Below are 27,830 nucleotides of genomic sequence, written 5' to 3'. Positions count from 1 at the left end.
CACAACTAGAGAAAAGCCCACACGCAGCAACGAAGACCCAACACAGCCAAAAATAAATAAATAAATAAATTTATTTTAAAAAAAAAGAATTCGCCTGTGAAGCCATCACATCCTGAACTTTTGTTTGTTGGAAGATTTTTAATCATAGTTTCAATTTCAGTACTTGTAATTTGTCTGTTCATATTTTCTATTTCTTCCTGGTTCATTCTTGGAAGGTTGTACCTTCTAAGAATTTGTCCATTTCTTCTAGATTGTCCATTTTAATGGCGTATAGTTGCTTGTAGCAGTCTCTTACGAGCCTTTGTATTTCTGTGGTATCCATTGTAACCTCTCCTTTTTCATTTCTAATTTTATTAATTTGAGCCCTCTCCCTTTTTTTCTTGTTGAGTCTGGCTAAAGGTTTATCAATTTTGTTTATCTTCTCAAAGAACCAGCTTTTAGTTTCATTGATCTTCGCTATTGTTTTCTTTGTTTCTATTTCATTTATTTCTCCTCTGATCTTTATGATTTCTTTCCTTCTACTAATCTGGGTTTTGTTTGTTCTTCTTTCTCTAGTTGCTTTAGGTGTAAGGTTAGGTTGTTTATTTGAGATTTTTCTTGTTTCTTGAGGTAAGATTGTATTGCTATAAACTTCCCTCTTAGAACTACTTTTGCTGCATCCCATAGGTTTTCATTGTCATTTATCTCTAGGGATTTTTTGATTTCCTCTTTGATTTCTTCAGTGATGCATTGGTCCTCTAGTAACATTGTTTAGCCTCCATGTGTGTGTGGTTTTTACAGGTTTTTTTTCTGTAATTGATTTCTAATCTCAGAGCATTGTGGTTGGAAAAGATGCTTGACGTGATTTCAATTTTCTTAAATTTATCGAGGCTTGATTTGTGACCCAAGATGTGATCTATCCTGGAGAATGTTCCGTGTGCACTTGAGAAGTGTATTCTGCTGCTTTTGGATGGAATTTCCTATAAATATCAATTAAGTCTATCTGGTCTAATGTGCCATTTAATGCTTGTGTTTCCTTATTAGTTTTCTGTCTGGATGATTTACACATTGGCATAAGTGGGGTGTTAAAGTCTCCCACTGTTATTGTTTCCCCTTTTATGCCTGTTAGCATTTGCCTTATATATTGAGGTGCTCCTATGTTGGGTGCATATATACATTTACAATTGTTATATCTTCTTCTTGGATTGATCCCTTGATCGTTATGTAGTGTCCTTCCTTGTCTCTTGTAACAGTCTTTATCTTAAAGTTTATTTTGTCTGATATGAGTATTGCTACTCCAGCTTTGTTTTGATTTGCATTTGCATGGAATATCTTTTTCCATCCCCTCACTTTCAGTCTGTATGTGTCCCTAGGTCTGAAGTGGGTCTCTTGTAGACAGCATATATATGGGTCTTGTTTTTGTATCCATTCAGCCAGTCTATATCTTTCAGTTGGAGCATTTAATCCATTTACATTTAAGGTAATCATCGATATGTATGTTCCTATTGCCATTTTCTTAATTGTTTTGGGCTTGTTTTTGTAGGTCTTTTTTCTTCCCTTCCTCTTTTGTTCTCTTCTCTTGTGTTTCCCTCCTAGAGAAGTTCCTTTAGCATTTGTTGTAAAGCTGGTCTGGTGGTGCTGAATTCTCTTAGCTTTTGCTTGTCTGTAAAGCTTTTGATTTCTCCGTTGAATCTGAATGACAGCCTTGCTGGGTAGAATATTCTTCATTGCAGGTTTTTCCCGTTCATCACTTTAAATATATCATGCCACTTCCTTCTGGCCTGCAGAGTTTCTGCTGAAAAATCAGCTGATAACCTTATGGGGATTCCCTTGTATATTATTTGTTGCTTTTCCCTTGTTGCTTTCAATATTTTTCTTTGTTTTTAAGTTTTGTTAGAAAAATATGGAATGCTATGAATTTGCATGTAATCCTTGAGCAGGGGCCACATTAATCTTCACTGTATCGTTCCAATTTTAGTATATGTACTGCCAAAGTGAGCACTTAATATGGATCATAGACTCAAATGTAAAACTATAAACTCTTAAAAAAAAAAAGGAGAAAATTTTTGGGATCTAGCCAAAGAGTTCTTCAACTTGACACCGAAAACATGAACCATAGGGCTTCCCTGGTGGCGCAGTGGTTGAGAGTCTGCCTGCTAATGCAGGGGACACGGGTTCGAGCCCTGGTCTGGGAGGATCCCACATGCCGCGGAGCAGCTGGGCCCGTGAGCCACAACTACTGAGCCTGCGCGTCTGGAGCCTGTGCCCCGCAACGGGAGGGGCCGCGATAGTGAAAGGCCCGCGCACCGCGATGAAGAGCGGTCCCCGCACCGCGATGAAGAGTGGCCCCCACTTGCCGTTAACTAGAGAAAGCCCTCGCACGAACCGAAGACCCAACACAGCCAAAAATAAATAAATAAATAAATAAAGTAGCTATAAAATTAAAAAAAAAAAAATAGTATATCCCATAGGGTTTCTGTTTAAAAAAAAAAAACAAAAAAACATGAACCATAAAAAGGAAAAAAATTATAAATTTGGCCTCATTACAATTACAAACTTTTGCTCTGTGGATGTCCATGTGAAGGGGATGAAAAGACAAGGTACAGAGTGAGAGAAAATATTTGCAAACCACTTAACTGACAAAGTACCAGAATCTAGAATATATAAAGAACTGTCAAAACTCAACAGTAAAAAAACTAAACAGTCTAGTTAGAAAATGGACAAAAGACATGAAAGACATTTCATGAAGAAGATATACAGATGGCAAATAAGCACATGAAAATATGTTCAACATTATTAGCCATTAATGGCTAATTTAATTAAAACCACACTTAGGTATCACTACACACTTATCAGAATGGCTAAAATGAAAGACAGTAACACCAAATGCTGGCAAGGATGTGTAGAAACTGGATCACTAACATATTGCTGGTAGGAATGTAAAATGGTACAGCCACTCTGGGAAACAATTTGGCGGCTTCTTGTAAAACATGCAATTACCATACAATCTAGTAATTCTACACTTGGGAGATTTGTATCAGAGAAATAAAAACTTACGTTCATACAAAAGCCTGCTATGAATGCAGCTTTATTCATAACAGCTCCAAACTGGAAACAACTCAAATGTTCTCCAACACATGAATAGTTAAACACTGTGGTACATCCATACCATGGAACACTACTTGCAATAATATGCAACAACTTGGATGAATCTCAAGGGAAGAAACCAAATTCCAAAAGGTTGCATATTGTATGATGCCATTTAAATAACCTTTTGAAGTTAAAACAAATCAACCTCAACTTTCTCTCCAGGCTTTTTCTCACCAACATTTAAACGTATGCTGAAGTCTCTCTTATCTTAAACAAAATCGTAAAGACCACTTAAGTTCAATTCTGCCTCTCTCTCTCTCAACTTCAAGGCCAAATACTGTCATCAACTCTCAGCTTATAGTAACCTGCTTTCTACCCCACTCCTCCCAGTGTTTAGCCAAGGTAGACTACACATAGGGTCATTAAGGTCCCTTAAGGTTGCAGTCTACCCTAGTCTACATAGTCTAAATTTTGTCTTCTCTAGTGAAGAAGAGTACTCAAGAATACTCATTTACTTGACCTTCAACGTAGGTTTTAAGCAAGGGAGAGAAAGGATACACTTCAAAATACCGATAACTATCTCCAGCCCAGATCAATATCCTGAGTTCCAAATGTGTACATTCAGCTGCCTCACCGTCTCTGTGGATCAGGAATCTGGACACAGTTTAGCAAAGTTCTCTGGCTCAGGGTCTCTCACAAAGCTGCAACCAAGTTGTCCCCCAGGACTGCACTCATCTCAAGGTTCATGGGGGAGAATCCATTTACAAGTTCACGCGCATGGTTTTTAACAAGATTCAGTTCCTTGTGGATTGTTGGACTAAGGACCTCAGTTCCATACTGGGTTTTGCTCCACACTGGGTTTTTAACAGAAGCTTCCCTCAGTTCCTTGCTACATAGGACCCTCCAAATGACAAATCACAACATGCCAACTGTGTTCCACCAGAGTAAACAAATGAGAGAGTGAGTGAGGATGAACAAGACGCAAGTCACCATCTGTAACCTAATATCTGAAGTGATGTTCCATCACTTTTGCCTATCCCATTCCTTAGAAGCAAGTCACTAGGTTCAGCCTACATCCAGGGGAGAGGGTTACTTAAGGGCATGAACACCAGAAGGTGGGGATCATTAGAGGCCATTTTAGAGGCTGCCTACTACAGATTCTATAAGCATCTCAATCTCAAAAAGTCCAAACCTCAGTTATCTTCTCCTCATACTTAGTGCTTCATATTCCCTAAAAAAGTGGCAGTGCCATATACTAAGAGGCTAAATCCAGAAATGGAGGCACCCTCTCTAACTCCTCCCTCTTCAGTACCTCCTCTTCTCCTTCCCCCACCCCCAGTACCAGCCAAATAATCATCAAATGTATCAACTATGCTGCTTAAGTTTCTCCAGAATCTGCCTTATTTCCATTTTTGCCCCAACCCTAGTGAGAACTATTATCATCTTTCATCTAGACTACTTCCATAGACTCCTATGTGGTCTCCCTGCTTCCAGTCTTGATTTCATCTAATCCACTGACCACGATGCAGTCTGAGAAGTCTTTGAAAAATAAGAATATGAAGAAAAAAGAAAAGAAAATCTGAATGTGGCATTCCTCTACTTAAAAACCTGTATTAGTAGGGAACATTTCTCACTAGGCAAACCAAGACAACACAGAGATGGATTAGGGACAAAAGGATCTAGGGACTATAATACTTACTTCTGCATATCAGCCTTCCTGCTCTCTTGATGCAGAGAGGCTTTATCTGTACAGAAAAAAAGATGGCCACCAGCAACCTTGGACTCATATCCCAACAGTTCTCCGAGAGGAAAAAAGCTACCACTATCTCTAGCTAGAAAAGTCCCGAGGATGGACTTATATTGGCCAGATTTCTGTCACTTGCTCATCGCAGGAGGACAGAAACTATGAATGATTCTGCTCGGGTCATGTGAGTACCTCTTTGGTGGGACAAATGCAGTCTGTTATTAGAAAGACAGAACGGCAATAGCCACATCAAAACCCTTCAAGGGGGGGCTTCCCTGGTGGCGCAGTGGTTGAGAGTCTGCCTGCCAATGCAGGGGACACGGGTTCGAGCCCTGGTCTGGGAAGATCCCACATGCCGCGGAGCAACTGGGCCCGTGAGCCACAATTACTGAGCCTGCGCGTCTGGAGCCTGTGCTCCACAACAAGAGAGGCCGCGATAGTGAGAGGCCTGCGCACCGAGATGAAGAGTGGCCCCCGCTTGCCACAACTAGAGAAAGCCCTCGCACAGAAACGAAGACCCAACACAGCCATATGTAAATAAATAAATAAACTAAAAAAAAAAAAAAAGGCAGATGAACACTTCTTAGGGGGATTTAAAAACAAACAAACAAAGTAAAACCCTTCAAGGCTTCTTATTCCTTCAAAAGTATTCCGTGATCTGGCTCCTGTATCTAGCTTCATCTCTTCCCATTTTCCCACTGCTTCAGCAATCCTGAATGCCTTCCAGTTTGTGAACCATAGTCATATTTTCCTGCTTGGTCTTCCCATACGCTATTTCTTTTGTCTAAAATACTCTTCTCTTTCCCCTTCCACTTTTTCACCTGGCTAACTTTCATCTTTCAGGTGTCTACTTAAATATTACATACTTCTTCATGGGGACCTAACACCTAGAGTTCCCACAATGCCTCATATTCTCCCATTATGATACTCAGATAGGCCTTGTTAGGACTATCTACTCATAGTCATCTAACGTTCCTGCTAGAGAGTAAGCTCTCTGAGGCCATTGACTGAGTCTATTTTGTCCACTGTGAAATCCTAGGACCTAGCACCACATTTGGCAGATGTAAGCGTTCAACAAAAATGTCTTGAAATAATAAATGAAAGTGCTAGAAGAACTACAGATCAAATTGAAGGAAAGGAGAAAACAAAGGGATAGTAAAGAATAATACCTACCATTTATTAAGTACTTGCTGTGAACCAGACACTGTGCAAGATGCTGAACATGTATTATTGCCTCATTCATTTATCACATCAACACTATGAAGCAGGCACTATTTCGAGGCCTATTTTACTGTTAAAAAAAAACCCTGAAGCTTAGAGAAGTTAATTGCTTTACATGATACATATCTAGCTTCCACACTCATGATGTTGACAGATAAGTAATATACAAAATTTATGAAATAAATTGCATGGTGCAATGCAAAGAGCAGAGGCTTTGGAACTAGAAAAACTTAAGTGAGAATACGGGCTCTATCACTTTCTAGTTGGGTACCTTCACCAAGCTATGAAAGCATCCTAATCATGATTTCCACATACATTAAAAAGGGAATTAAATACTGTTCCTAACGTTAGATAATGTACATGAAATACATGCTATAAAATAGGTATTACTTAAATGGTAGTTTACTTCCTTGCCAGTTCATCCACTATATATCTTGCAGTAGAAGCACAAAAGGAATTACACCATCTAGATTCTCAAAGATCTTACTAACCAGTTGGTATGAGAAGACTATTAAGAATACCTGAAGTTAAAGAGAATATGAGGCTAAATAGTAAATACTCTACACTGCTCTGTGGTACAGATGATAAATTCAGAAGAAGAAAGAGATCCATGATGACTGGACTGGATCAGAGACAGGGCCACAAAGGAAAGAAATGTGCAGACGACTCTTAGAGGATAAGTAAGATGGAGAGTGACAGAGAGGTGTTTTCCACTCTCCCCACCTACAAGGCAGAAACATATATTGGTAAAACCACGAAACTGCTCCCTTAATTAAAGAGTGTGGATGTGGATCGTGGAAGACTTTCATGGCCAGACTGTGGAGCTGAGATTTGATAAAATAGGAAATATGGAGCTAATAACATTTCAGGGTCAGGGAAAGGACAGAATGAGGAAGGATAATAAATCTTAACTTTTTCATGGGAATATTGTGAAGGATTCATTTTTTTCTTCCCTAAAAAGAAAGTACTACCTCTTTGAAATGTTATTCAAACATATTTTTCATTTATATAATAGGGAACTAAAGCAAAAAGAAAACAGGCCTCTTGCCTCACTTCATGCTGTAAGATAATCATCAAGAAAGAAGCAGAACCCAAGGACTCTAATTGTGGCCCATATAACTTTTTGTATTACCAAATAATATCGTATCTACATACTGGTCACAACTGGCCAACCTCAGCTTATTTATAACTCATCATATCAACTGTCATTTATAGACGGAATATTTTGTGACATATTTTAATAAACAATGCCATTATAAACTTTACCCCACGTAAAAGGTCATAGTGCCCTCAAGGAAACACAATGAATAACTCCATACAAAGATGCAAATTATAATTTCAGAATCCTGAGACAAAACTGTCTCATCCTTCCAATGTGTCTTTAAAAATGCCCACTATAGGTATTTTTATATCCTTACCCTTTTACAGTTCATTACAAAGGAGCCATCAATCAGTTCTATAGCATTCTTAAAACATTTTAAATAGCCAATGCGGTTTCTTATTACACCTCAGTCTTCTCCCATTACTCCCTTTATTTTAGGTTCTAAAACTCGGGCATTATTTTCTAACCATATGCTTCATGGCATGCTGGGGATTATATAATTTTTGTTTTTATCAAAATGATACCCTTTTGGTTTAAGCTACATCAGGCTTTTCTTAAATTTACAATTCCAAAAGAATTACTTACAAAACAGAAGTAAAACTAGAGGGCCCAATTAAATAGAAAAATACTTTAAAAAATGGTAAGAGTCTTTCTAGTGTTATTTTTTTTACCACTTTACATTTGATAGATTTATGATAAAAGTGAATTAATTCCTTTCATAACTAAGTTGGTATGGAAAGTGAGAGAAAATACAGATACTACTAGAATTAGAAATGCACTGCGTATTGTCATAGCTAGTGTCTCAATTTCCAAGATACACAACAAACATGCTCATGAAATTTGAAAGATTTAAAAAAAATTGGATCCTCCTGAATTCAAAGGCTAGGATCTGGACGATTTGGGGTAATATATCTTTGGTCACCAGGGCACTTTTGTCCTTTTAAATTTTTATAAATCGCCAAGATTATTAAATATAATTAAAACTTGGCAGGAGCATTACTGCTGCCCTGAATATTTTAAAGTTTTTCAGAAATGTGGGTATATCAATTTAAAGGAGGGTATAATCTCTCAAGGAATTCCAGTATTATTTAAAAACCAAACCAAGGGCTTCCCTGGTGGCGCAGTGGTTGAGAGTCTGCCTGCTAATGCAGGGGACGCGGGTTCGAGCCCTGGTCTGGGAAGATCCCACATGCCGCGGATCAACTAGGCCCGTGAGCCACAATTACTGAGCCTGCGCGTCTGGAGCCTGTGCTCCGCAACAAGAGAGGCCGCGATAGTGAGAGGCCCGCGCACCGCGATGAAGAGTGGCCCCCGCTTGCCGCAACTGGAGAAAGCCCTCGCACAGAAACGAAGACCCAACACAGCCAAAAATAAATAAATAAATAAATTAAAAAAAAAAAAAAAAACCAAACCAAAAGAAGTGGAAATGGCAAAAGAGCAGAGATTCTTGGGCTTAAAGCCTCTAGAAGGCTGCTAAATATTCAGGAGTAAATTTTTGGACAATTATTTTTAAAAGGTGAAAGTGTTGGAGTAGATTAGCATTTTCAACCGTTCCCTCAACAAAGATTTAATTTTACATCGATTTAAGCCACATTTCAGGGACAGCCATGTTTGATTTTTGATTTTTACTGTAATTATTACTTTTCCATGTGTCTGCCAAATCCTGAGGAAGTGGGCAGTGTGCATTCAGGCAGGCTGTTACAGGCTGAAAGAAGTCTTTTCTTTCCTTACTGTCAGACACAGCATTAATATCTCTTCTACAGTCAAGGCTACAACACACACACACACACACACACACACACACGTACACACACCCTAGTTAAACGTTTACAGCGACTGTTAAAGGCAGTTGCACAACGGAAACCTATGAAATCTACCAACTTTTAACTCCACCGCTTCCATCCCACATTTCAGAACAGCAACTCCCTCAATAAAGGAAGGAGGCAATTTTCACACGTGGGAGACTCTTTTCTTGTCCCCCTACACTGAGTGATGCGCTGGGGCAGCGGGATAAGGAAGGCCTGACACAGGGCAGGGACCGGTGGTCAAGAAGAGTTGCTCGCTCACCACGGTGGATCCTTTCTGTACCGCTTCCTGGGCATATTCCACTTGGAATAGGTGTCCGTCCGGGGAGAAGACAGTGATTGCCCGGTCATACTGAGACGCCATCGGCGCAGGGCTACCGCAATATCCGCTGTGAGTTCCACGCTGCCTCAGTCGAGGGGGCAGAGGAGTCACACCTGTGGCCACATGCTACCCGGAAGTGCTTGCGCATGCTCAAGACGCCGTCGGAAGTGATCACGGGGACAGCTCAGGGGGTCCTCGTGGCCTTCCGCTGGTTCGAGGCTGTGCCTGCGAGTCGACTGTGTTCCTCTGCTATCCTTAGTGCCTGGCGCGTGTGTCCCAATTTTCCCACGCTGGTGTTGCTCCAGGAGTGGGGTTGTTAAAATGACCCTAAAAGATTAGGGCTTAATAGTGAGAACTTCAAAGATCAGATGTTTTTGTTTTCGCAAACCTATTAGAGAACCAGTGGTAAGTTAATTTTCAACCTCTTATTTTTGGATTCAAATTCTAAAATGTCCTTCTCTCTCTTTCTCTTCCCCTCCATCCTTCGTTATCTTACATTATTTTAACCCAAAGAAATAAGTTATAATTTTCGAATTTTCATTTGTCCTTGCGCTTGCTCGCGCTCTTTCTCTCTTTTCATTTCTTTCATCCATTTCTGCCTTGTGATCAAAATAGAGCAAATGAGCGAATAGTCCATCAAACTAATGCTAATGATAGGAATTAAGATAATACTATTTTAACCAAAGAAATTTTCTAAAAGCCCAAATTATGCTAACTTGAAAGATATCTGCAAATTTAACTGTTGTAGAAAGTCTGTATAATCTGGTACAACATTACTACCTGTGAAACAACTCTTGTCTCTTTGTCCTCATCAATAAAATGCGAATATTTAAAAATTGGTAGAAAAGTGTTCGTCTGAGGTTTAATGTATTTATAGGTATAAATAACTTAAAATGGTGCCTAGTGGATAGTAATAGCCAGGTAAGTTTAAGTATTGTTATTACTTTCCATGTTTGTTGTTTTCCATCGGGGAGGATGTGAAGCTTGGTGAAACCAACCTTAACTAAAAAAAGAAAAAAGCCTACCCACAAAAGAGGAGAACTCTATACCCTCAATTCCAAATACTTAATTCAGAGTTTTAGTTGACTACTAAAAGCAGTTTGTATTTAGCCCCCCATGCCCCCCCATCTTTTTTTTAATATTAGAAACTCTTGAAAAGTCTGGTTTTACTAAAAAAGAAAAAAATTCCTAACCAAACCAATTCACTCTAACGTTTCAAGAGTTTCTGAAATTTACAATGTTATGGTAAACCAACATTTGCAAGAAGCTGTTATTTAAGAAGTGTCTTGGTGTCATTGTTGAATAATATGATTTTTTCTTTTTCTTTTTACATGATTATAGATCACAAGAAATTTCAAAAATAGTGCAGAGAGGTCCCCTGTACCTTTCACCCAGCTTCCCCCAATGGTAATATTTTAACATAACTATAGTACAATATCAAAACCAGGAAAATGACATTGATGCAAACTTATTCAGCTTTTACCAGTTTTACATGTACTCATTTGTGTATGTGTACATAGTTCTATGCAATTTATCATGTGTAGATTGGTATACGCACTACCACAATCAAATACAGAACTGTTCTGTGACCATAAAGGTCCCTTGTGCTGTTCACTTACAGTCATACCCATCCTACTCCCCTCCCCCAACCCTGGAAACCACAAATCTGTCCTTCATCTCTATAATTTTGTCGTTTCAAAAATTTTATATAAATAAAATCATACAGTATGTAACTTTTTGTGACATTTTATTTTAAGATAATTGTAGATTCACAGGAAGTTACGATGATAATACAGAATGGTCTCTTGTACCCTTCACTTAGTTTACCCAATATGTTACATTTTATTGACTATAGTACAATATCAGAACCAGGAAATTGACGTTGGTAGAAAATATGTATATAGCTTTGACTGAAAGACATTTTGCAAGTGTTATGATGTATTTTAGCATTTATTTCACAAATATGATAGCATTAAAATGTTGACAAGGATTAATTGACACATTTGGGATTCACATTGACACTGCAGCTTAACAGTGTGGCTTTGGGTAGGTATATTTCACTTCACAAAAAACTAGTTTCCTGATCTGTAAAACAAGGGTAATAATACTTACTTCATAAGCTTGTTGTGAAGAGCAAATGACATAATGTGTTATTGCACATAGGGCAGTGCCTGACACAGATAAGCACTTGAAAAATGTTAACTATTGTTATTAATCACTGAGTTAACTAAAAAGTTAAGATTATTCTGTAAGAGAGAAATTAGGAAAGTAAAAATGTAGCATGAACCCATTTATATATTTTTAACATGTATATATGTATAAATATACATTTGTAAATATACAGAAAAAAAAAAGAGTGAAAGAACATACACCAATTTGACAAAAGTGGTTTTCTTTGCAGGAGGCCAGGGATTGGAAAGAGAATGGGGAGACATGGTAAGGAAAGAGAAGTTACTGTTCTAAACTTTATATGTATATCTGTATTATTTAAAAATTTTTACAGCAAGCATAGTTTATACTTAAACAATAAAAACAACATTGAGAAAGTTTAATGCTTAGAGGCTTCCAGCAATGACAGCCTTGATGGTTTGAGCCAAATATCCTATTGAGAACAATTAGAAATATTGAACAAAATATTTTTTAAAAAATATGTATGCTGACTGCAACTAGGGTTTGTGGTGCCAAGATTCAGAGAAGGAAAACTTTTAGAGTTTTAGCATCTTCCCTTGGAGGTATTTGCCTATTTCCAAAGCACTCACTACATGAGAAGTAAAGGAGACCTTTGATAAACAAAAACTGGAGTTCAAAGTCTGTCAGGGTATAGAGGTCATGAAAAACACCTAGGCTTTTGTTTGGCACTCAGGGGGCCACAGCCCCGAAGTAAGAGTGAAACAAAAATAGACCTGTTCTCACAGGGACTAACACTGAGCTTTGAATCATCTCAATCCATGATTAGAATAAAGCAGTGTTTCTCAGACTGTGGTTCAGAGATCTTGGAGGTACCCAGAAACCTTTCAAGGGATTCACAATGTCAAGCCTATAGTGATAACACTAAAACAGTATTTGCCCTTTCACCGTGTGGATATTTACATTCACAGTGCAAAAGAAATGGGTAAAACTGCTAGAGCCTTAGAATAAATCAAGGCAGTAGTACCAAACCGTGCTAGTAAACATTGTATTTTTTACCACTAAGCACCTATGGAAAAAAATGCCAATTTTATTTTAGATTATCATTGAATAAGCAGTAAATTATTAATTTTATTAAATTTTGTCTCTTGAGTACCTGTCTTTTTAATATTCAGAATGACATAATGGGCAGTACTCATAAAGCACCTCTGCTGCCTTCAAAGTAAGATAGTTAGCTTGAGAAAAAGCACTTTTTAAAATATTTGAGTTGCTAACTGAACCAGCTCCCTTTCTTGTGGAACACCATTTATACTTGAAAGAATGACTGACACACTGTGGTTATTCAGAGTTATAATTTGGGCAGGCATTTCTTGAAAATGAACAAAATTAGCCTGTCATTTCAATAAAACAACAGTATGTGTTTCAAAAGATAAAATTCAAGCTTTTAAGCAAAAATTAGAATTTTGGAAGACTTGTATACATCACCATGAACTTGACAACTTTCCCATAATTAAAAACTTTACCAGGACTTCCCTGGTGGCGCAGTGGTTAAGAATCCGCCTGCCAATTCAGGGGACACGGGTTTGATCCCTGGTCCGGGAGGATCCCACATGGCCACAGAGCAACTAAGCCCCAGCGCCACAACTACTGAGCCCATGTACCGCAACTACTGAAGCCCATGTGCCTAGAGCCCACGCTCCACAACAAGAGAAACCACCACAAGGAGAAGCCCACACACCGCAATGAAGAGTAGCCCCCGCTTGCCACAACTAGAGAAAGCCCGCATGCAGCAACGAAGACCCAATGCAGCCATAAATAAATAAATAAATAAAATTTATTAGGAAAAAAGACATTCAAATTGCTGTAGACCAGTGGATTTTAATGTAATAATCAAAGTTCACTCATAGGATTCTAAATTGTGTTTCAACCAACTTTAAGAAACTATCACCTTCTGAGCACTGGTCTAGTATCAAAGGAGACCCAATGATTGAAATTCACTGAATGATTGATGTGCAGTGATTTAAAAAGGCTATAAAAAATACTCCTCTATTTTCTAATATGTATCTTTGTGAGTTTTTTCTCTATATTTCAACCAAAATAACATATTGCAACAGTTTGCATGTAGAAGGAGATATAAGAATCCAACTATATTTTATTAAGCCAGACATGAATGAGATTTACAATCTCATTCTTCTCACTAATTTTTCAAATTTGGGAAAATATAGTATTTTTAATAGAAGTATATAAAACATATCAATATGTAATGAGTTTAATATTTTAAATGAATTAATAAGTAAAATGTTTTAATTTCTTATAGGATCAATATTGGTAGATATAACCCCCATAAACAAAAGCTCTTTGAGATCTTCAATAATTTTTAAGAGGGTAAAAGTTGGGAAGCACTGGGATAAAGCATTGCTAGTGCCGCTAGATGATTAGCTACCTGCCAGAAGCAAAAGTAAATCCTTTGTAGAGGAGGATAAGATCATGCAGAAGCTCAAATAATTACTACACTTTCTCATTTGCAATATCATGTACTCAATCAAAAATAACCGGGCACACACAAAAAATGGTGTGACCAAAGAACAAGAGAAACAGCAGACAATATAGGATCTAGATAATGGAGTTATCAGATGCAGATTTTTAAAACAAATAAGATAAATATTTTCAAGGGGTTAAAGACAATATCAAGATTTTCAGCAGGGATTAGAACTATCAATAAAGCACATATTGGAAATTGTAGAAATGAAAACTAAATTAACTACATTAATTGAGATTAAGAGTTCAGTAAATGGATTTAAAATCAGAGTAGATATAGTTGAAGAGAGAAGTGGAGAACTAGAAGATAGTTTTATATGTATATAAAATCTCCATATATTGGAAATTCAGAGTTTTCTCTGTGAATTACTAGTAAGAATGATTAAAAATAAAAACTAATGGATGCACCGAAAAAGAAAAATACAAAAAAAAACCCCTCCATATCAAAGCAGAGAGAGGTAAAAGGATAGAGAACACTGAAAAAGAATTTAAAACATTTTGGATATGCTGAAAAACCTAATGTTTGTATAGTTTCAGTACCAGAACAATAGCAGATAGAAAAATAGGGCAGAAACATGTAAAGATAGTTTGTTTAGAAATTTTCAAAACTGACAAAAGAATCAAGCAACAGATTCAGGAAAAACTATTAACAACAAGCAGGATAAATGAAAGAAATTCAGCTTAGAAAACCCATAATAAACCTGCATGTATGTATTGGCCACTTCATTACTGTGAAGTCTTTAAATCTTTTGTCCATTTTTGTTAATAGGGTTGTTTGTCTTCTTACTGAGTTGTAAGGGTTCTTTAAATATTCTAGATACAGATTCTTTGTTTTCATACATTTTCTCATGAAGTATAGCTTGCCTTTACATTTTCTTACAATCCTTTGAAGAGCAGATTTTTTAATTTTATTGAAATCCAATTTATCAATCTTTCTCTTATGCTTCTTGCTTTTGGTTATGTCTAAGAAATATTTAACCTAAGGTCATGAAGATTTTCTCCAATTTTTTGTTTCAGAAATTTTATAGTTTTATTTTTTACGTTTAGGTCCACAATCTCTTTCAAGTTAACTTTTGTGTCTATGTGAGGAAAAGGTCAAAGTTCATTTTTTAAAACATGGATTGTTGTTCCAAAACAATCTTTTCTCTGTTGAATTACCTTGGCATCTGTATTAGTTTCCTATAGCTGCCATAATAAATTCCCACAAACCTGGTGGCTTAAAACAGAAATTTATTCTGTCACAATTCTGGAGGCCAGAAGGCTGAAATCATGGTGTCTACAGGACTGCACTATAATATTATGCTATTATTTTTCTTTTATAGAAAATATACAATAAATGTGATTGATAAGTTAGCTTAGTATATAATTAGGATAGTAGTTTGTAACATATTGAATAACATCAATATTTTAGTGCACATTGCGTAATTCAACCATAAATGTTAGATGGGGAATAAACATTGTATTAGTTTCCTATTGCTACAAATTATCACAAACTTACAGCTTAAAACAACACAAATTTATTACTTTACAGTTTTAGAGGTCAGATGTCCAAAAGGGTCTCACTGGGCTATAATTAAGGTGTCAGCAGGGTTTTGTTACTTCTGGAGGCTCTAGGGGAGAATCTGCTTCCTTGCCTTTTCCAGCATCTCGAGGTCACCCACATTCCTTGGCTTATGACCCCCTTCTATCTTCAAAACCAGCAATGTCCAGTCAATTCTTTCTCAAGATGCCATCTGTCTGATTACGACTCTTCAGCCTCACTGTTCTCCTTTTAGGGATATCTGTGATTACACTGGGCTCACTCAAATAATTCAGGTTAATCTTTGTATTTTAAGGTCAGCTGGTAAACCACTTTAATTCCATCTGGAAACTTAATTCCATGTTGCCATGTAACCTATCATATTCACAGGTTCTGAAGATTGGGAAGTAGTCATCTTTGTGAGGATGAAATTATGGTGCCTATCATATCCATTCATAGGGAAAGTAGCTATGAATTCATAGGGAAATTATAAATCCTATAAATTGTGAAGTAGTTCAACAGTTATTATATTCTTTTACTGAAGGTAAAGTAACTGCACATCATGGACAAGGTCAGGAAACATGTTAAACAGGAAAAAAAATCATATGATCTCTAAATTATTGCCAGAAACTATCTCAAGGGTAGACTGCACTACCAAGTATTTTGGACCATTTCTAGTCTTGAAGTATGTATTTCTCTTCTTATTAGGTTATTAAGTACAAATTTTATCCTTGTTTAGTAATTTACAATATCACGTGTTTTTGCATATTTTACCTGTTAAAATTGACACAATCTTAAAGAATCTAAGATAAGACTATCACTTAGCACAGTGGCTGTGCATAATAAATGCTAACTAAATGATTAACAACTTATTATTTCTAATAGCCTTTTAAATAGGGCGGCTGTTTTTCAGAAAGGTGAATGAGATACAGAAATGCCCTGTGCAGTATCATGCCACAGGTGGACGAACTGGGAACTCCAAACTTGGGCATCCATCACAGTGAGTTACGATTGCATAGAGCTTCCCATAGAAAGTAATTTTTTTGAAGCAATACTTTCTTATAACATTAAATCCCCAAATATAATTGATTCAGCTCCTTCTTAATTCATTAAATATTTGATACTATAAGAAGAAATGGAAATGCGCCAGAGATGCTAAGTTATAGTCTACTTTGAATGAAATCTTTTGGAGTATTGAAAATAAAGTCTTTTATGAAGAATTGGGAAAGATGATTTGTTCTTGCCTGGAATAATGATTATATATATAGATGTATGCTCTTCGCCTTATAGTCTTGAAATCTGTGGAAGCCACAACTCAAAATGACTCATCAAATGCCATGGTGACAGTGAGCAGAGAAATATTTTGAAAGATATTACCTGAGGGGTTTTGCTCTGAGCCCAATTACAAGCAGACAGGCTTGGTCTGTGCCTTCCCAATGTATTATAAGAATTTATGGCAGCACTGGGGCTTAAAATATCAGCTAATTTGATAGTACAGAGATTCTACTAATTATAAAACAGTAAGTATTAAAGAAATGTTTGTATGAAAGTAATCTCAATTATCTGCAAATTCATGATTTTTTTGTGGATTAAGGTAATTTTAATGCCATGATTATATAGTTTCACTAAATATTGAGCGTATTCCTACAGCACTTCAAGCTATCACTTCAGTGAAATACATTTAAGGAATACAGATTCATGTAAAACAAATAAAAAATTGAAGCATATTTGAAAATCAAGCATGGATAATTTCCTTATTACCTTTTTTTGCTTAAGTGTACCTACGTTCATTAGTGTGAATAATCAACATTTAATTGTTCATCCAGATTATTTTATTTACTCTGAGCTATTGTATATTCTAAAAAACCTTTCACATCTTCATTATGTGATCTCAATTCCTTTTTCAGATGTCTCAACCCAAGAACAATTTAAATAATGGGACTGATTTTTCTGGTTGGGGAGATGGTTGCCTGGGTAGCTCATTTTTAAGTTCCCAGGGTCATTTATCAAACTTGGGCCAACTGCCCATATTCATTCTCTGTTTTATCCTTAACTAAATGCTGAGGACTCTATTCTTTTCTTTCCAGCTCTGCTACCACTCAATCTGTATCCTGGGATTCCTCTCTCTTAATGGCGAAGTGAGACAGGATTTACTAGATGCTTCTATCTTTTTTCTAACTCAGGGCTTTTACAGGTACAAAGACTCCAAAATTCTAAGAAAGTTCCTCCAGGCTACAACGTTCCTTATCACTTTCTGAATTTTCCACTTTTCCAGGTCAAGCTGACTGATTGGTTTACAATGGACGCTTAAGAGTAAGATAAAGTCCCTTTTAAAAAGTGTCTTCTCGGGCTTCCCTGGTGGCGCAGTGGTTGAGAATCTGCCTGCCAATGCAGGGGACACAGGTTCGAGCCCTGGTCTGGGAAGATCCCACATGCCACAGAGCAACTGGGCCCGTGAGCCACAATTACTGAGCCTGCGCGTCTGGAGCCTGTGCTCCGCAACAAGAGAGGCCGCGATGGTGAGAGGCCCGTGCACCGCGATGAAGAGTGGCCCCCGCTTGCCACAACTAGAGAGAGCCCTCGCACAGAAATGAAGACCCAACACAGCCATAAATAAATAAATTAAAAAAAAAAAAGTGTCTTCTCTTGGGGAGACCATTTGTATTTTTGGATGGATCTTTACACCAGTGCTACCCCTCTGATTTCATGTGATGGACACATAGAAAATACTGGTATTTTTATGGCACACATGGTATCAGAGAAAACTGTGGTCCATGCCTAGAGGCTCGGGGTGCCCTAGGCTCTACCGTGCTACTCTGAAGGAATAAACACCTTAAGCAGATCTCTTACCTATTCGCAGTTGATTTCCTTTCCTGCTGCTGGGAAACTGTAATTTAGACAAAAAACGTACCCATCTCTGGGTACCTCCTTGGAATAGGAGTCCCCTTGGCACATTTTTTTTTTCTGGGATATAGTAATTCAGACAGTGTTCCTACTGGTTCATGTCGTTCTTCTAAAATTTCCGTGCTATCTGCCTAGCAGACAGAACTGGAGCAGTTAAGAGTATTTATTTCTCCTACTGAAATATTGTTCTTAACTACTAAGGCACGTTTGTGTAAACATCAAGACAAGATGATGGCAGCCAGGCTTTCATCTTGAAAGACTTAGTGATGGATTTTGTTTCTGTTCTGAATTCAATAGGTTTTCTAAATTGATGTGTTACATTATGTCCAAATATACCAGAGTATTTTTGTCAAGGCTTAGGGTAGTGAAAGACAATTACATTCCTAAGAGTAACTACTATTTGTAGGAGTACGAATCATCTTCCTTTTATTCTTAGGATGGCTTGAGCCTTTTCATCCTTTAGGCCTCAGTTTAAATATAACCGAGGGGACTTCCCACCCTAATCCACACGAGTGCCTCTGTCACTCTCTCTCAGTCCCCTGTTTGCTAGTCTCTTAGTACTTTAATTTTTTTTTTTAGCTGTGCCATGTGGCATGTGGGATCTTATTTCCCCAACCAGGAATAGAACCCGTGCCCCTTGCAGTGGAAGGGCAGAATCCTCACTACTGGACCACCAGGGAAGTCCCTCTTAGTACTTTACATACGTACATATTTGTTTATTTGTTTCTGGTCTCTCAACCCTATCACAGCTGTATCCTAGGTGCCTAGCATAAAGCCTAGCACATAAAATGCACCCGAATTTGCTGAATGAACGAAATTCATGACCTTTTTGTGAAGAGCATTTATTTGAAACATAAATTTTAAAATATTAAATTTTCCTTTATTTTTTCCGATTTAGTTTATACATAAACTGAGGGATTGATTTTTGAGCCTCATTAATGTTGGGTGACACTTTATATAAACTTTTCCTTTGTGTTACATGGAAGTCTAAATTTACACCATAATAGTAAACCCCACACCAACACATTACACACATTTGCCCATGTCCCTTACAAAATTTGAAAGCTATGGCTTTTTGCCTCACACTGATTGGAAGCCTGGTAGCTTGGGCCTAATTTACAAACCACTAAATATTGCAAAAGAAAAGAGCAAGGGTGCCCTATTTCAAAAGTTAATTCCGAAGATGCAAGTCAAATGAAATCGACCCACATTTCTGCCAAGGGTTTATCCTAAGAGGTGAACTCTTCAACTCTGGCCTTTCCAGCCAACTTGGCCGACTGCCCCCAAGTGCAGGACACAGCTTTCGTTTCCCGATTTTGGGTCGCGCTTACTTTCCAATTGTTAAGAACGACTGTGTGTGCGCGAGAGACCGTGGACTCGGAGGTGCGCACTCGGGGCGTAGCCGAGCCGTTCAAACCAGCGAATCCGCGTTCCCCTCATCCTCCCAACTCTGTCTCATCTTGGCAGATGCCCCACGGGTTTGCACGAACTCCCGGGTCCTGGCCTCCCTCCTCCCATCTCCGGGGTACCCGGACAGCTCGGGGAGGCCACTTCTTCCCCGGAGGGGGTAAGGATGAAGTTGGAAAAACTGAACTGGGTCTACAGCAGAGCGCCGAAACGCACCCGGGGAGACGCTCCAGTGCGCGGAGAGGGAGGAAAGCGGCCCCGCGCGAAAGGGGCGGGCCGGCTCAGGCGCTCGCATTTCCTGTGACAGGGGCTGCCCTAGCCGCTCCCTCTCCCGCGGCGGCGGGACCATTTCCTGAATCGCTGAAACGGAGGGAGGGCTGGGGCGCGGCCCTACCACAAGCGCAGAGGGCTGGGGGGTGGCGGGGAAGGAAAGGTGGAGGAACGGGAGGGCGATCAAGAGCAGGGAAGTTCTGCTGGGGCTGTGGTTCCAAAGTACCGCGCAGAAACTGGACTAATACGGGCCAGAGTTCCCCGTCCAGGCTGGGCCGGCCGGCTGCCCGTAGGGCGCTGGAGCATCCCCCCTCCCCGCGTTCTCGACGTGGTTCGGCCCGAGAGGCCGGCGTCTTTCCCCCAGTTTGCTGTTCACCCGGAGCGCTCGGGACTTGCCGATAGTGGTGACGGCGGCAACATGTCCGTGGCGTTCGCGGCCCCGAGGCAGCGCGGCAAGGGGGAGATCACTCCCGCTGCGATTCAGAAGGTGAAACCGCGCGGGGTCGGAGATGCCAGGCCCGGCCAGCGTTTGGGAGGGACCCGGGGGCCGGGCCGGGAGTCGGCCGGGCTGGGGGCGGAGGCGGGCCTGCTGGGAGGCGGGTGGGTGTGGGAACCCGAGCCGCGGGCTGCGCCCGAGTGGGTGGCGGAAGGGGGCGAACCGGTTCTCTCGCGGAGTTCTGCGCGCGTTTGGGCTCCTTCCTACAGGCACAAAAGCCCGAGCAACTGGCGCCCGATTTCTCTAGGGATGGGGCGGCGTTCGCGCGGCGGGGCGCGTGCGCCCGGCGGTGGCGGCCGCGCGGGGAAGGGCTGTTTTCCGCGGCTCGCGCCCCCCTGGCCCCGCGCGTTGCCCCGGAGTTACTTTGGCGTCGCCCCGCCCCGCGCGCCGCGGTGGCTCAGTGCAGACCCCACCTAGGGTCGCCGGCGGGCCGAGGGGAAGCCGGAGCGTTACTCTCTCCCCGCTCAGAGCTGCAAACTCCGGCCGAGTTGGGGAGCTCTCACCAGAACTTGGGGGACGCGGCAGGGAACCTTAGTCGAGGCTCAGGGGCGGACGAGGGAGAACCGTCTGGATTTCGGGGTTCTCTCGGAGTCCCTCCTCCCTTCCGGATCCACCCCTTACCCCTTTACAGCTGCAGCGAATACTCATTGAGCGCCTATTGCAGGCGCCGAGGCTGCAGTGGTGAGCATGGTCTCTGCCTTCACGGAGCTTACAGTCGAGTAGTGGAGACGGTCTGATCCTCGTGACCAATTGCAGAAGTAGTGATAAATACACAGGGAGCTGTGCTGTCGTTGCTGTTACTTGCCAGTTGGGGACACAAAGGTTCTTTATTCTGTACCCCTTGTTGCCTATGAACAAGGCAGCGTTCTGAGTTTTAGTTAACCAGACTTTGAAAAGTTACTTGCAAACTTTTGCAGTTTACCTTAAATATTTCGGTTTTGTCTTATGCACCGGAACAAAGGTGAAAATTGAAGAGAAGTCAGCTTCTAGTACCACTCAGGATACCATTGTACGCCCGGTAGATTATGTTAATTGGCTTCTGTTGACTCTCAGGTTCTTTGTAGTGTGGCATTTGACATTTGCCCAACTGTTGCTTTATTTTTATGAACAAACCGGCTTGGCAGTGCCTGAAAATGCAGTGCTTTTCGTGTAGCGTACTGGGCTAAGTCTGCGGCCTGGCAAACAGCTCCAAGTACACATAGGCAAAACGTGTTTCTGGAAGGCTTCGCTTTTTATTTTTGGACTGTAGAAAAGTTGAGTTTTTCTTTTTTTTTTTTCTGTAAAGAGTTTTTCTTACATACATCTTAAGATATTTATCATGCGTGATTAATTCAGGAGATGCTGATCAGTTAAAGATTTCATCCTCATCTGAGGAGAGAAAAAGGATTCCAAATTAAGTGCCTCATTCTATAGTGTGAGGGACTGATGTTAGGTATGAGACAAATATTCTAATGGTGAAGTTTATTAGGTTGAAGAATCCGAGAAGATAGGTTGTGAAATCGTTAGATTGGAGATTGTATTAACACATTTTAAAGACAAATTTTTTGGCATCTGATGATTAAGAAGAAAACTACATTTTTTAGAAGAGCATGTTAATATTTTTTTCCAGCGATATGAATCATATGCACAATATTTTTTTCTGCATATGATTCATATGCAGAAAAACAGTCATACTGTTCAATGAGTTTTCGTGTTTAACTAAAAGAATTACATTAAATTAGTGAGAAAGAATGGTTATGGTATTATACTTCATGCTTTCATTGAATCCTGGAAGGGTGGGGCAGTTTTAGGAGGAACATCTACTCCTGTCACTTGATAAATCTGAGACCCTGAAATCTTAAGTGGTTTGCACAGGATAGCAAAGCTGGCACTAAAACTAACTGGCCCTTTAGTTGCTACATCAGTGCTTTTTCCTCAGTGCCACTTTTCTTAGATGAATTATTTAACCCTTAAAGCCAGTTTTGCTTTGAATTGTTATAAGATGATAGTATGATAAATTGATATGCTTCTTATTTTTAAACTTTTGGGACAGTTAAATTATAAGGTAGGCTCATAGAGTCTGCGATAAATATTACAGTACTTACCTAGAAATTACTGTCATTGATTATTGCATATTTGGAGAATCATAAAACCATGCTGTATAAAACTTGGAAACTAGCCAGCTATCCCCTTAAGCCTCCTGAGCTGAAGTTTTCATGAGCTTATTCTGGATAAAGACAGATTTTTTTTTCACTAAGACAAAGCATTACAATGATGCAAAGCCAACTTGGACTCTTAACTTTTAGTCTTTTTTGTTTGTTTTTTTTTTGGCTGTACTCCGCGGCTTGGGAGCTCTTAGTTCCCCTGCCAGGGATTGAACCCATGCTCTCTGCAGTGGAAGCTCAGAGTCCTAACCACTGGACCATCAGGAAATTCCCTCTTAACTTTTAGTCTTAGTAGGCTAAAACTTCTATTTCAGATAGTAGAGGTAATTAAATGTTTGAACAGAAAAGAAACTCCAAATTTTCTGTGCTGAGCTTCAGGTAATAATTCAGAGGGAGAATAATTGAAATAGAAATATTAGGGAATTCCCTGGTGGTCCAATGGTTAAGACTCTACGCTTCCACTGCAGGGGGCGCGGGTTCGATCCCTGGTCAGGGAATAAGATCCTGCAAGCCGGGAGGCACTGCCAAAAAAAAAAAATTAAAAAATGTTGATTAAACATGATTAACATTCCAAAGGTATAAAATAAGATCTTTTGTGCTGAGCTATATAGTATGTATAAAAAAAGACCTGTGTGGATTCAGTTCCTGTAGAGATAAATGTTTCTAGAAATCTGAATTTTTTATTAATTTTACTTGTTGCACTAGATTTACAATAAACTTTTTCTCATTTCATTTCAGATGTTGGATGAAAATAACCATCTTATTCAGTGTATAATGGACTATCAGAATAAAGGAAAGACCTCAGAGTGTTCTCAGTAAGATTGATATGAATTTTTTTTGTATTTCTTTTTCTGTGTTAGTTAGTTTTTTACTTTTCTTTTTAAGAACAGCTTTATTGAGATATAACTCACATACCATATAATTCACCTGTTTTAAAGTGTACAATTCAGTGGTTTTTAGTATATTCATAGAGTTGTACTATTACTTTAATCAATTTTAGAACATTTTCATCATTCCCAAAAGAAACCGTATCCCATTAGCAGTCACTCCCCATTCTCACCTCCCAATCCCACACCCCCTGTTAACCACTAATTTGTTTTCTGTTTGTGTAGATTTGCTTATTGTGGACACTTCATATTAATGGATTCATTCAATACATGGGTTTTTTTTGACTGACTTCTTTCCCTTAGCATAGTGTTTTCAGGAATCATCCATGTTGAAGCTTGTATCAGTATTTCCTTCCTTTTTATTGCTGAATAATCTTCCATGGGTATACCACATTTTATTTATTCATCAGTGATGTTGTTTGGGTTGGTTCCAATTCTTGACTATGATGAATAATGCTGCTGTGAACATGCGTGTACAATTTTTTGTGTGACTTTTCTTGATTTTTTATAAAAAAAATTTGTTCTTTGGGATGGAGTGGATATCAGTGTTTTTCTAATACTTCTTATCCTGCATTATAAAATAATGACTCCAAATTTGCATAGTCTGATTTGTGGAAAAGTTAGATCTTCACATTTATAAGGTATTTAGTTACATCCATGTACAGTTGACTCTTGAACAACATGGGTTTAAACTACACAGGTGTACTTCCATATGGATTTTTTCCAGTAAAGATGTACTGCAGTGCTACATGATCTGCGGTTGGTTGAATATGTGGATGTGGAACCATGGATACTGGGGGCAGACTGTAGAGTTATACTCAGATTTTCAACTGCGCCGGGCACAGTCCCTCCTACCACTGTGTTCAAAGGTCACCTGTATGTGATTGAGAATGCAAAGTTTATGTCTAGTAGAGAACTGATTATCACTCATAAGAACCGAACTTCTTACTTTGAAGTGATGATGTGTCTGAAGTAAACAGTATCCCCTAATAGAATCTGGTATAGTGGAACAAATTGAATATTTTATCAAAAGTCTCTAGAACAACACTGTCAATAGGAATATATTGGGAGCCACATAAGTAATTCTACATTTGCTAGTAGGCACATTAAACCAGTAAAAAGAAACATATGAAATTAATTTTTATAATATATTTTATTTAACTCACTGTTTCTAAAATAATATCTCTTCAATATGTAATCAGTATAAAAATACTAATGAGTTATTTTTGTTCTTTTGTTTCATAATAAGTCTTCGAAATCCATTGTGCATCTTACCCTACTAACACGTCATTTTGTACCAGCCACAAGTTCAGTGTGTCTAGTGGCTACCGTATTGGACAACTCAGCTCTGAATATTTTACTCTCACCATTGTTTTGGGACACATCTATCTTTCCTAGACATCTCATTGGTCTGCTCTCAGGAAGATTTTTTCAGCAACCCTGGCTCTTTCTCTGCGTGGCTTTCATGCTGTGCTGGTCTCCTGCTATCATCCGATTAACTCGTTACCTAGTTTTGAGTCCCTCTCCATGACTTTGTCTCTTTCCCCTTTATTTAAAATTGTTTTTGAATTAAGAAAATTATAAACCATAAAAGTTTGTAGGGATAAAAGTCGCTTTTTTACTTCTCACTCTTATATCTCTCTTCTCTCCACAGAGGTAATTACTTACAATGGTTTAGTACCTATCTTTCAAAACATTTTTCTGTGCATTTACAAATATATGCTCACATTTATATAAACAAATTTAGACAGATATTTTAGTTTTCATAGATTAGGGTTTTCTAAATGGAATGGCTGGGTCAAAGACGGTTCTAAATCTCCAAATTACCCTGCAAGGAGATTGTATTGGTTTGCTTTCCTCCCACTAGGTTTCAGAGTCCTGGTTTTCAACCACATCTGCCAGCAACGGATACTGGCCATCTTTTAAAATTTTTTTACACATCTGGTTGGTGAAAAGTGGTATCTCTTTCTAAAACTTTTTATTTTTAAATAATTTCACTCTTATAAAAAAGTTTCAAAGATAGTAGAAGAAATTACTGTATACCCTTCACTGAAATGCCTCAAATGTTAACATATTAGTCCACTATGTCATTCACTTCTTCCCCATGTCGTTTTTCTGAAATATTTGAGAAAAAAGTTGCAGGCATGATTCTCTCTTACCTTTATAACATCCATCTGTATTTCATAAAAACAAGCACAAATTCTTAGAGTCTAATTGTTGAAATCAAGAATTCAGGGACTTTCCTGGTGCTCCAGTGATTAAATACTGTTATCAAATTTTCAGACCTTTCAAAAATTTGCCAATTGTCCCCGTTAGTGTATTTTTTCAGTTCCATGATCCAGTGCAGGATCAGATGTTATATTAAGTCTGTGTCTTCAGAATGCTTTAATCTGGAACTGTTCTTCAGTTTTTCTGTTATCTTTCATGATGTTGACATTGTTGAAGAGTACAGACCAGTTGTTGTGTGATATGTCCCTCATTTTGGGTTGACTGGTGTTTCTCCTTGATTAGACTCATGTTATACACTTTTGGCAGGAGTACCACAGACATGATGTTGTGTCCTTCTCAGTGCATCCTCAGTAGCCGTGTGATAGCAGTTTGTCCCAATATTCATGGTAACTTTGGCTACTTTGTTAAGGTGGTGCCTGCCAGGATCTCTACTGTAAAGTTACTATTTCTTCCTTTGTTATTTCTGTGTATGTGTTGGGGAGATACCTTGAGACACACATAACCCTGTTTCTTAGCCTATTTCCACACATTCGTTTTAACATCCACCAGTGATTCTTGACTAAAACAGTTATTACTGTGGCAGTTGCCAAAAGGTGACTGAACCCATCTTTCCTTCTACAGTTATTTGGAATCCTACTGTAAGGAACAAATTTCCCAGCCCCTGTCCCATTCATTCAGTCATTGATTTATATCTGAATGAACTTATGGATTCTTACTGTATTCTCTGGGTTTTAATTTGTTAGTCTATTATTTATTTATTTTCTTTTTCAAATTGTCCCAGATGTTGGCCACTGGGAGCCCCTCATGCTGGCTTCTTGACTTGTCTCTATTATTTTTTGAGCATTTAAAAAATTTCTTGTATGACAAAATGTTCCAGGCTCCTCTTGTACTTTTTTCTGCCCCAGTCTGGAATCATTTCTCCAAGCCCTAGTTCTTTTTTTTGAGAATAATATTCAGAAATTAAGATCTGGATGCTAGGATATCTTAATTTCTAATCACTTGTGCATTTTGCATTTTATGTGACCATTGCCACTTCTTTTATGTATATTTTCTTTGATGAATCTTGTCTGTTTATATGTGAAAATTTCTTTTAAGAAATTACAACTGTGGATAATCATCAGTGGTTAGAAGATCACTACCTCAAGTCAGCCATGGATTGATAACAACTGAGAGGCACTGATTAGAATAATTATTTTCACTTACGGCTTTTTTTTTCTTCTTTTTACTACCTTCATCCAGCTCCTCCTCTCCCCCACCCCCCCACCTCTGGTAACTACAAATCTGATCTCTCTTTGAGTTTGTCTGTCTGTTTTTGTTATTCTTTTTTTGGGGGCTGCGCTGTGCAGCATGTGGGATCTTAGTTTCCTGACCAGGGCTCGAACCCGTGGTGTCCCCTGCATTGGCAGGCAGATTCTCAACCACTGCACCACGAGGGAAGCCCCTGTCCGTTTGTTTTTGAAGTATAACTGACCTACATCACTATGCTAGTTCCTGGTGCACAACATAGTGATTTGACATTTCTATATGTTACAAAATGATCACCACACCTCTGGCGTTTTAAAATGCCAGGTAAAGCCACGGGCATAGGACTGGTTCAATTTCCTGTAGGCCCTAGCAGTACGTGACAGGGATAAGACATGTTCAGGTGTAGAACCCACTTTTCCAACTTGTCGGCAAAAGTTTATACTGTCTTATTCTTTATAGTCTTAGCTTTTTTGTGTATGTGATCATTTTCCCCTTCTCTGCCTATTGGCATAGACCTCATTTGCTCACATATATGTATTTGGTATAAATGGGGCTTAAATTGATTTAGGTAGAATCTTAAATTCTGTCCTTTCTGTTGTATTTAATTTCATTCTTAGAGTTCTTTATATACTCTTTCTTTCTCAAGTTGTCAGAATTGGTTTGTGAGTGAAGAAAAAAAATTTCTCCTCTCAACATTAATAAATGTTCTTGTTTCTCATAGGAAAAGTGAAAGGAAAATAAAGAGAAACATCAGTGACAGCCATCTGGGAATTGATAGTTCAATTTTAATTAAACAGTTCC

The 27,830-nt window shown here is 38.8% G+C and overlaps 2 protein-coding genes and 1 non-coding gene across 9 annotated transcripts in view; 1 reads left to right on the top strand and 2 right to left on the bottom strand.

Annotated features, from left to right (window-relative positions):
• Window positions 1-9,305, bottom strand: part of PSMA8 (proteasome 20S subunit alpha 8) — a 37,475-nt gene extending 28,170 nt beyond the window's left edge. For all 3 annotated transcript variants that reach the window (XM_036823484.1, XM_036823485.1, XM_036823486.1), the window contains exon 1: window positions 9,204-9,305. In XM_036823484.1, coding sequence (XP_036679379.1) covers window positions 9,204-9,305 — 102 coding nt within the window. The remainder of the gene's footprint in view (window positions 1-9,203) is intronic.
• LOC118880445 lies at window positions 1,877-1,981 on the bottom strand. The gene has a single exon (XR_005016313.1). It is a non-coding gene; the product is annotated as a U6 spliceosomal RNA (small nuclear RNA).
• A 10,877-nt stretch (window positions 9,306-20,182) lies between the features above and the next one.
• SS18 (SS18 subunit of BAF chromatin remodeling complex) overlaps window positions 20,183-27,830 on the top strand; it is a 76,355-nt gene continuing 68,707 nt past the window's right edge. Inside the window, exons 1-2 of one of the 5 annotated variants that reach the window (XM_036823004.1) lie at window positions 20,183-20,515; window positions 23,407-23,483. In XM_036823004.1, the coding sequence (XP_036678899.1) occupies window positions 20,447-20,515; window positions 23,407-23,483 (146 nt within the window). In that variant the 5' untranslated portion in view covers window positions 20,183-20,446. The remainder of the gene's footprint in view (window positions 20,516-23,406; window positions 23,484-27,830) is intronic. The other 4 variants (XM_036823005.1, XM_036823001.1, XM_036823002.1 and 1 more) reach the window with 4 other exon arrangements.

Source organism: Balaenoptera musculus, chromosome 14 (genome assembly GCF_009873245.2).
Source record: "Balaenoptera musculus isolate JJ_BM4_2016_0621 chromosome 14, mBalMus1.pri.v3, whole genome shotgun sequence".
Lineage (NCBI taxonomy): Eukaryota > Metazoa > Chordata > Mammalia > Artiodactyla > Balaenopteridae > Balaenoptera > Balaenoptera musculus.
Note: the sequence above shows the minus strand (reverse complement) of the source record. Positions and strands in the feature narration are given on the sequence as shown.